Source organism: Erpetoichthys calabaricus, chromosome 4 (genome assembly GCF_900747795.2).
Source record: "Erpetoichthys calabaricus chromosome 4, fErpCal1.3, whole genome shotgun sequence".
NCBI classification, from domain to species: Eukaryota; Metazoa; Chordata; class Cladistia; order Polypteriformes; family Polypteridae; genus Erpetoichthys; species Erpetoichthys calabaricus.
The window spans coordinates 305,248,253-305,258,496 of record NC_041397.2 but is presented as its reverse complement, the minus strand read 5'-3'; the positions used below and the strand labels follow the sequence as shown (position 1 = coordinate 305,258,496).

The window sequence follows — 10,244 nt, the reverse complement described above, 5'->3', positions numbered from 1 at the left end:
GTATAGACAGTACACAGCTTGTATAACAGCAATGTCCTCAAGCATACGTGTCGCATAGCATTAAGTATATCCCCTGCCTTGCAATTCTGTTCCCAACACATGCAAAACTTAAAATATCTAGAATCACTTAAAAACAATGTAAGCAAAATGGGAACAACACATGATACAAGCAGTAGATTTAATGGTGTTAGATAAAGGAAGAAACAGAAAACCAAAACAAGAGTGTTTGCACCTTTTTATTACTATACATCTTGACATTTTCTTTTGTCTCATTTACATCGATTTCATAAGTCAAATAATAAAGGCACTATAATTTTCTTTATTTGTAGTTCATTGTCCTGCACAAATATATTGAAAGTGGTGTTTGTAAAGCTTCCTTAAAACATAAACAACAAGAAAAATTTTGAAAAAACATACAGTACATACGTAAAAATTAAATATGGAAAAAAGCAACACAGTGGATTTAGACAATATGTCCACATTATAAAGTGAGGCAGCACATACGTCATGTCATATTGTTATGATGCACTGATGACTTAACATATTGCCATTTTTACTACAAAGAAATATTTACTTTTGAAGTGAAGCTGCATATTGAATGATATGGAAGTGTATGTTTTGTACTGATGTGGTTAATCAGTCTACCTGGATTTTGGAATCCAACAATTTAAAGAGCCATCTACCAGGCATTCATATTTGGAGCTGTCTTCATCCTTGTGAAAAACCTGTGAATGCTGCTATTTATTTCCTTGTTCCTAAAGCTGTAGATGATAGGATTCATCATAGGCGGGATGACATTTCCAATAATGACCATGGTATTATACACTTCTACGGACAACTTAACTCCAGCTCCAGGAAGAATATAAGAAGTCAATAAAGGAAAATAAAAGCATCCCACCACCAATAGGTGGGTGAGACAGGTGCTATAAGCTTTACTCTTTCCTTCAACTGAGCGTATTTTAAGAGCAGCGAAACCAATCTGTCCATAAGAGAAGAGAATTAACAAGAAAGGGCCCAAACCAAAGATAATAGCTATGCAAGAAAGAAGAAGGAGAAATTTAGGATCATGATTACAAGCAACCTGAACCATGGTGAAATAATCACAGAAACAATAGTGCAAAATATTGGAATGACAAAAAGAAAGCTCACTTGCCAAAAAGACAAATGATGTGCTTGCAAGAAATGCCAAAACAGGAAGGACTAAAATCACAGTCCAAACAGATTTCATTGTAATTAGTGACCTGTACCTAAGAGGATGAATGATTGCAATATAACGGTCAATCGCCATAAACATCAATAGCATGGATTCTGTTTCTTCAAAAATTAAAATAACGCACATCTGTAGTAAACAGGCTGCATATGGCACTGCTGAGAACTCAAAATGGAGATCCGCCAACATCTTTGGAATAACGATGGTGCTGTTAGCCAAGTCTATTACCGATAAGGCACTTATGAGGATATACATTGGAGTTTTAAGTTTTTGGTTGAATGTAATGACTAAAATTACCAATAGGTTCCCAAAGAGTGAGATCAAATAAATAAGCGCAAGGACCACAATGGTGAAGCTTCTCTGATTAGGACTGATCACGCAGTGAAGTGAAAACTCTTCTATGAAAATAGTTGTGTTTCCCATTATGGGGGGTTTCTCTGCTGAAAATTTTCAAATAATAGTAAAATAAAAAATAAAGTTCTTGTTAGAGATTTTGATGTGAAATTTACAATGCAATAACAATGCTGACCCAGAACTACCAGTGATGCTATTAGCACCGGCTTGCTCAGCGAATTGGCACATAACGTGAGATTGTCACTGTGTCTGTTTCATATTAGGCACGAAGCACACTTGACACTAAAGATATTCATTAACTAACCTCATTTACAATTTTATCCATCTATTCTCATTCACTCAGTCATTTCGCTATGAATGACTGAATAGACAGATAGACAGACTTCTGCTAAACGATTTGTGGTCAGAGTGCAGCATTGATCATAATGTCACTCAGTTTTGAGTATATGAATAAATGAATACACCTATACATACCGCTACTGGTACATACTTTATCAAAACTACTTTGATTCATTTTTTATAGATAGCTTACATTTTACATAGCCTAAATTAAAAGAAAAAAAACAAATTTATTTTCAGTACTACTCACCTTAATTAGGTGGCACTTCAGTCAGAACAACTCCGTTTCTCAGTTAGCAGTTTTTTGGTTTCTGAGCTATTCTTACAGTTTCTCATTTTCTGTATTTAGTTATTGAACTCATTAAAATCTGAGGACCATGATGCATATGGACGGTAGAGAAGGCTTTGTTTCCCCAGGATTCACACATATTTATTTCCTTCTTACATTCACCCTGTAAATTACAAAGTACACTTGCATCATGTTAACTTAGAAAATATATCGATGCGGCCAGCGAAACAATTCTGAACAAGAACAGTTTAATGAGGAATAAAGATTAAACAATGACAGGATGCACGAATTAACAGAAATACAACTTTAATTAGTAATTTAGGATGGCATTCTGTTAAACAAAAGCATTACTGAAATTGTTATTAATATAAAACAAGAAATCAGTCAAAGAAATCAAACAAGAGACAGAACCCAGCTTGAAAATGCAAAATACATCAAAAATCCGATCCTAACTCTAGACTCACTAAATGGGCAATCATATTTTTTCCCAAAATGTAGGAAATAAAGAAAATATATAGGGTGTCCCAAAAGTCACTATACACTTTCTTTTTCTGTTTCATTCCAAGTATCATTCGGAGAGACTTAAGCTATCAGCATATGACAACTTAGGCAATGCAGTTTTTGTAAGCGTATCATTCCCTTAACCATGGCGCCCCTCCCCACTTTGCCAGATTAGTCAGAGATTTCCTAAACATCAAGTGTCCTGACCGATGGATCGGTCGAAGGGGTCCCCTCAAATGGGCTCCATGCTCTCCTGACCTTACACCTAGGTGATTTTTTTTGTGTAGCTATATCAAAAGCAAAGTGTATGCCACTAAGACCCCGTAACCTGTCACAGCTTGAGGAAAGAATCCACACAGCCTACAGCGAGGTCGGGAATGAGATGCTGCAAAATGTCAAGAGAGGCTTGCGTCCGAAGGTGGCTGAAAGTTGTCGAAAATGGAGGCGCTCATATGGTGGTATATAACTAGTCTTCAAGGTGTTGGAACCTGATGGCAAGCCTAGCAAGTAAAACTGCAACGACTCCTTTGTTGATGCTAGAAATAGTAATAAACTCAGTTTCTTGTGTAATTTTTAGGAATTTATTAAAAGTGTACAGTGACTTGGGGCACCCTGTACATTATGTTTTTTAAATTTATAGTTTGCCAAACCATTAGGAAATCCTATTGAACTCACAAACAATCAAAGGTCAAGCTCTGCTTGCATTTATGCAAATTGGAACCCATGACATCGGCAATAACAATGACAAATGTCAGTATGCCATCCATACAGCAACACATACCGTCAGTGTACAACATTCAGGACATATTACCATGATCCGATATTACTAGAAAAACTTTGCAAACATGGCCTGATCATAACACAAGAGATGAAACAGCATTGACTTGTTTTTTTCAATTTGTCATCATTACACCATAGAAAAAAATACACCTACTGTATATATAGCATAGTTGTTTCTTATTGATGTATAGATAATTTTAGTATATTAAATTCAAAATACAGCATCAGATAAATAATTCTTTGTCAAATCATTCTGTAAATAAAGCTTTACCATCATTGCAACATAGGTCTCAGCATTGACAATGCACGATTGAGAGTCAATATTTTAATTCCTTGAATAGAATTAGCTGTACATGTGGCACCTCTGTTCCTTACCGTTTTGCACAAATTACAAGTATAACAATAATTAATAAAAGTTCTGTTTCTCTACTTGGTATCCCACTTGCTGCCACTGCTGCTTTGCCCACTGCCTATGGAGGTACAGTAACACCAGAGAGATAGTTAGAACCTTGGGATCCAAGGGTGCTAAGATTTATTGTTCACATTGAACTGTCCAGAACAAACTGTAAGCTTATATTGTAGAATACTCAGAGCGGGGTGGGTGGCCAGTCAGCCAAGGTTATTAGAAATCTGACTTTTTAACTGTTAAAACCTTATGCAGATCTCCCAGAGATTATTTTTTTTTCCCCTAGAGTTGCCTTTCATTGCACTTACTGTCTACTGGCTGCATCTCAATTATAATGATAACAGATTTATATTGTCAAGGTTTTTTGGTAGTCAGATTGCAATTTTATTCTACTGTGTGTGTCAAAGAGATGAGAATCGGAAACACAATTCACAAAAATTTAAGGACATCTATCAAAGAAAATGGATAGAAATAAAGTAAAGCTAGGACATCACCCTTGATCTTCTCAGATAGCCGGATTTAACATCCACTGTAGCTTTTCTCCCACCTCTCACCTCCTTACTGCAGTTCAAGCTAACACCTCAGAACGTTTTTTTCAATTATTTTTCAGCTAGAAATAAACTTTGCAGACATTCACTGACATTTCCTGTGCACTGTACACACTTCAATGAATTGATGCAGCTATATATATTACTTGATTCATCTTGGCTGTAGTCCTTCAAGTGGATGTTTGTTGTAGCCTCTCGTTATTTTAAAAATTTAGTCGTAATGTTCAATTATTCTCTCCATAATGAAGGACATGTAACAATTTGTATGTTTTTTCTTTGAAACCAGCACATTCATTTTTTACATTTATTGAATACTTAAGAAACAAGTCCACGTTAATCATCATGACCTCAATGAGAGGGACTGAAGCCTCATCTGGTGTTTGTCACTACTTTAAAATCATATTCTTATTATAGATTTTGGCACTGTAAATAATCATTTCAGAGAATGAATGCATTTTCACGAAATATCCCATAAACCCAAATATTTCTCACTTCATATTTTCACTCTCAAAGCAAAGCCTTTAATAAAAACAAATGCTACCTTTTCTATATCTTGAGTGTCTGCAGATTTCTTTCTGCTTTTGATGCTGTCCGTTCTTTCTTCTTTGTGTTTCTCCCAGAGTGGCCGACAAATGCAGTACTGAATCTAAGTTGACAATTTTCTGAAATGGGGATGTTGTTTAATTCTTTCACATAGCCTACACATGATCAGGAGTGCTCTATAAGTGAGTAATAATGTCACTAATACATTGAGTTGCTGGGTCATATATATAACTACTAAAAAACAAAGAATCAGATGAAATGATATAAAGAAACAGGAGTCCAGCAAAACAATAAAAGAAATAACAAGAAAATCATATTAACTGGAAAGAGCAACTTGAAAAGATTGAAGCCTGTTTTACAGTCTTAATGAAGCTGCTTTATTTAAGGTTTGTTTTTTTCCTTTGAGTCATGATCCAGAAGGCTAAGACAAAGGGACACTAGAGAGCACCTCCAATGCGTTCCCCTGTGTTTTTAGTTAGTGCCTTTTTGAAATGCCCCTGTGGATTATTATTTTACACAGAATCAGAAGATCCATTCTTCAAAGTCCAAATCAATCCTAATAATAATGTTAATTTACAAAACTTCATAATCCACATGTATTAACGTATTATGTATTAATAATCCAAATGTATTAATAATGATATTATATAAAAATGTACACAGCTAACAGTAGTCAATGTACGTAAATCCATTTTTTAGCAAGCTAAAGTTCATATTACTTGTCCTTGTACACACTACAATGAGATTCTTTCTTGCTTGTGTATCATGGATTAGTGGCAATGGTACAATGGTAATTCCTGCTATTAATTAGACATTTACATTACATGCTGTCAATAAACCAGTTTCGCTGCTAATTGTGTTAAACAAGAAATTCTGATAAGGGAAATTCTGTTAAGGGTTTAATTATTTTTACAGAGATTTAACACATACAACTATGCTTTCCCGATCTTGCTTGTTGAGATTTTAAATGCTTGACTTACTTATGCCATTGCATTATAGTGATCACGTAAGAAGAAATGTCATGATTTAAAATAAATCAATGAGAAGGATGAGGAGATTAGAATGCTAATTTGGGCTTTATTAATATTTAGTAGTAATCTCAGGAAAAAAAAACAGCATAGCTGCTGCTTTTCAATCAATTGTAAAGTGTTGTCAAACATGCACGTTGCAGGGCTCTGGAAGGACAAATACTGGGAAGGTAGATGGGATTGCACTGTCGGTAAGTGATTCACCATTTTCTTCCCTCAGCCCAGAGGATCATTACAATGACGAACAATAACAAACAATGACGAACAATGACAACAATTCCAGGCTCTACCATCCCGACTCTGTCCCTTCTACCAATTTAAGGAACAACGTGACCCGAAGCCCATTCTCCATCCCAACCCAGCACTCAAGGAGAATGTTACCTGTGGGAAGAAAGGTAATAGAAAGAATAGCTCAAATGAACTGTCAGTACTGTATTTTTGTTTGGGATAGATAGATAGATAGATAGATAGATAGATAGATAGATAGATAGATAGATAGATAGATAGATAGATAGATAGATAGATAGATTTGTTTTATTTCTCCACATGAGGAAGTTAACATTTTTTCAGGAGCTCAAAGCCACTGTTAGAAAACCTCACATTGTTTCAGTGTGGTGCTGAGGTGTCACCTGCTGCACTTGGGTCAAAATCCAGGTGATGTGGTGGGTGTGACAATGTGCTATCAGCACAGACTCCCAACCTCAGAAAAAATACATAAATAAATAAATAAATAGAGCGTAATCACTCAACAGAAAATTAAGTTTTTCAGGACTAGTAACAGGTTGGACTACTAAACAGTCCCAGGAGATATGGTGCACCTGCTACGTCAGAGCTCTACTGAATATGTCAAATGAGGCAGCCGACCTGCCAATAGAAACGGACCGATCACAGTCACACAGCCAGCAAGTGGCAAACCCGAGATGCAAAGAGAGTAGCTGGAAGTCGCAGGTGGCATCACTCCTCGGAAGAGGCTCGCAAAGGGAGGTTAGACCCATGCTGTTTCTTTTGCCTGACTGAAAAGCTGTCAAACACCTTAGTGCACGGCGTGATGCACGTGGCTTGTTCCAGGGTCATAACATTGGAACAACTTCCAGCACAGCTGTAGCAGAATGTGTCCAACCTTTGCTGGGGCTGTGGCAACGGGACGTTTTCAATTTGTAAAGCATCACAGTAGTGGAGCGTTTATGGTGTGTTCTGGGGTCACAATACCAGACAACGTATAAGGAGTCCCACCGGTCCTCTAACACTGGGGGTAGTTAAATATTTCCACATCACTAGGTTTTAGATGCAGTATAATTTTTTTGCTACATTTCAATAAACAGCAGAAACACTTCATCCTGATGCAAAAGCCTTCCTTTATTAGACTCACTAGTTGGTTTCTACTATTGGGTGTGATTGTGAAACAACCTAAGGACCTCTCTCTATTCTCATCTGCTTCACTACTCAGCAGACTCCAACATCCCAACGTCTCAACACCCTGGAACCTCCACACAGCCATCGGTCCTGCTCCCTTTAGATAGCTCCACAAAGCAGATGCTGCCGGCCCTGTCCTTTCAATCTAGAATGGTCATCAAGCCAGACGTCTAGCAAGCAATCGCTTGTTCTCTTGTTTTAGTTTCTTTAGTGTCATAGTTGTCTCGCCTAGCACTAAACCATCTCTCTTTAATTTTGTGGCAACCCTGGCTGATGCTTGTTAATTGTGCTGCTTCTACGCAATGATCTCAATACAAGAAATTGTACACATTTACTTAAGAGTCACTTCTCTGCAGTTAAACCACTGTGCTGTGCAGAACTCAATTAATAAATTAAACAACTAAAACACCCTGGGGCTCGTCTTATCATACAGGCATCGTAGTTATTTTTTGAGACATCTCAAAATAACATCAAGTAAAATTATCTGTTTTTAAATGGGAATTCATGTCTGTTTAAGATACCTTGACATGCATTTGAAATATCTTAAAATGAGCAGGAAGATATTTTAAGAAATATTTTAAACATTGCTATGGCAAGCCAAATTAACATTTAGAGATATTTCAAAATTCATTTTAAGATTTCTGGAAATGCATTTAGATATCTCAAACAGAATTACAGATATCTGAAAATGCATCTATTTCAAGATATCTAAAGTGTATTTTATGATATCTCAAATAGATTTCAATATATCCTGAAATGATGCATTTCAAGATATTTCAAATGTAGTTCGAATTTTCTTGAAATACGCTCCTGTGCATTTTGAGATATCTCAGATACATTGCAGGATATCTTAAAATTGATATCTCGAAATGTTAAGTTGGCTTGCCATACATCTCAAAATGGACAGGATGCTATTGAGATGCTATTGTAGATATCTGAAAATGCTATTCAGGTATCATGAAATCAGTTCATATCTATTTAAAAGTATCTTAAAATGTATTTGACATGCCTAGAAATAAAATCTTGTCTTAAAATAATATCTTGAAATACATTTTTAGATATTAGTTTGAGATATCTAAAAATTTATTTTAGATATCAGAAACATGAGTCAATCTGAAGATATCTGAAATACATTTTAAGATACCTTGATTACTTTTCCGTATATCTTAAAATATCAGCAACACCAACCTGAGGTATCTGAAATGCATCTCAAGATATCTCAAAATAACTTCTGCTCATTTTGTGATATCTTAAATTCATTTCAAGATATCTTGAAATTGACAAGAAGTCCCATTGAACATTTTAAAGAAGTCATTTCGAGATGCCTGCAGACTAAATGCATTTAAGATAGCCGAAAATGCACAGGAGCTTATTTCATGAATTGCATTTCAGATAACTTGTGTCTGAGATATCTAAAAATGAACAGAGTATCATTTCACGATAACTTAGTGTCTATTTGAAAATTCTTAAAATGCACTGTGAGGGACGGCCGGTGGTTCAGTCCGGCCGGGACGTCCCTGGAAAAGAAGAATGGAGGAAGACAGTCTTTTCAGGGCACTGTATCCCCCGGGACACTAGGTGGCAGCTCCCCTGGACGGCAACAGTTCCCTGGATTCACTCAGGGCATCCTCGGACATGGAGTCCGTTTCCTCAGCCCTGTTGGGTGCCATGAGTGCCGTCAGGGGGAGCTCACAAAGAAACTGGGGACTCCTACTGTTACGACAACCCGGAAGTACTTCAGAGTCACGAGGACAGAAGCCCACAGTACTTCCGGGCTACTTGAGAATGGATGATGTGGCGTTGAACTCGGGAGAAACACTTCCGGGTCCTGGACTATTTAAAGGACTGATAAAGACGCAGCAAGGAGAGCCGGAGTTGGGTGGTAGAGTGACGGAGCTGCTGGGAGGAAAGGAGAGGAGAGGAGGATTATTGTTATTGATTATTGTTGTGATTATTATTGATTATTGGATAATTGTGGAGTGTGTGGTGCTTTGTGCACTGCATGGGAAAAAAATTATTATTAAATCTTCTTGGTGCTTTTGCATATGTGTCATGGACGTCTGTCTGGTGGGTTTAGCGGGGCAACAGCACCTCTAGCGTCCACAGCAGTTACGATATCAGATGTCCGAAATTCATTTTAAGATATCTTAAATGCTTACCTTGTTGTTTGGCATTTGCACATTCCTTTGCCTATTTCCTCTGGATTCTCCGATTTCTTCGCACTTGCTCAAAGACATGCAGGTTATGGTAATTGTCAACACTATATTGGCCCTGTTTATGTGTTAGCATAGCCAGGGTTATAGTACAGCCTTTGTGTCCTGTAATGGACTGGCACCTGTTGCAGTATGTTGAGGTTTACAAGGAAACCATGTTTCAACCTTTATTGATGATATTTTAGTCATCAGTATAATCTGCCAAATTAAACAAGGGTGAGAGGTGTTAATAAACTGGAGAAAGTTGAATTCCATGTAAGCTTTTCAATGTTTTTCACTATTCTTGGGCTGTGAAATACGCTAAGATTGCATTATAACGACCTGAATGGAAAATGGGAGCAGCAATTAATTAGCATGAAAATGCATCATTATTTTGAGCAAAAGAACCCAATTCCCAGGTATTTATTCCTCGTACTTCAGTTCCTTTATTGTCATTACAGAATTATTGGGTGTTGGTGTCTGTGCATGCTCTTTGTTCAATGTCTTTGTTTGATCGCAGTTTATGATTACTACTTTTCCTATTTTGCATTAACCCTTACATTATCCTTGAGTCAAGTTTGTTTGGAATAAGTAAAAGCATCCTAAATTTCATCTGTTCAGGATGAAACTGCATTAAAGAA

At 36.8% G+C, this 10,244-nt stretch overlaps 1 protein-coding gene across 2 annotated transcripts; it reads right to left on the bottom strand.

The window, feature by feature from the left end:
* Positions 1 to 348: 348 nt before the first annotated feature.
* Positions 349 to 5,267, bottom strand: LOC127527684 (olfactory receptor 1496-like). Of its 2 annotated transcripts, XM_051927258.1 has the most exons (3): positions 4,969 to 5,267; positions 2,150 to 2,355; positions 349 to 1,645 (listed from the first exon to the last, which is right to left on the bottom strand). In XM_051927258.1, the coding sequence occupies exon 3, from the start codon at positions 1,631 to 1,633 to the stop codon at positions 680 to 682; it is 954 nt and encodes a 317-aa protein (XP_051783218.1). In that variant the 5' UTR covers positions 1,634 to 1,645; positions 2,150 to 2,355; positions 4,969 to 5,267; the 3' UTR covers positions 349 to 679. The 2 variants fall into 2 exon arrangements, with proteins under 2 accessions (XP_051783218.1, XP_051783219.1); XM_051927259.1 differs by lacking the exon at positions 4,969 to 5,267 and having other exon boundaries at positions 2,150 to 2,443.
* Positions 5,268 to 10,244: the final 4,977 nt, after the last annotated feature.

Bases quoted from the DNA above. Each gene is read 5' to 3' on its own strand.
- LOC127527684 (XM_051927258.1), bottom strand. From the start codon at position 1,633: ATGGGAAACACAACTATTTTCATAGAAGAGTTTTCACTTCACTGCGTG.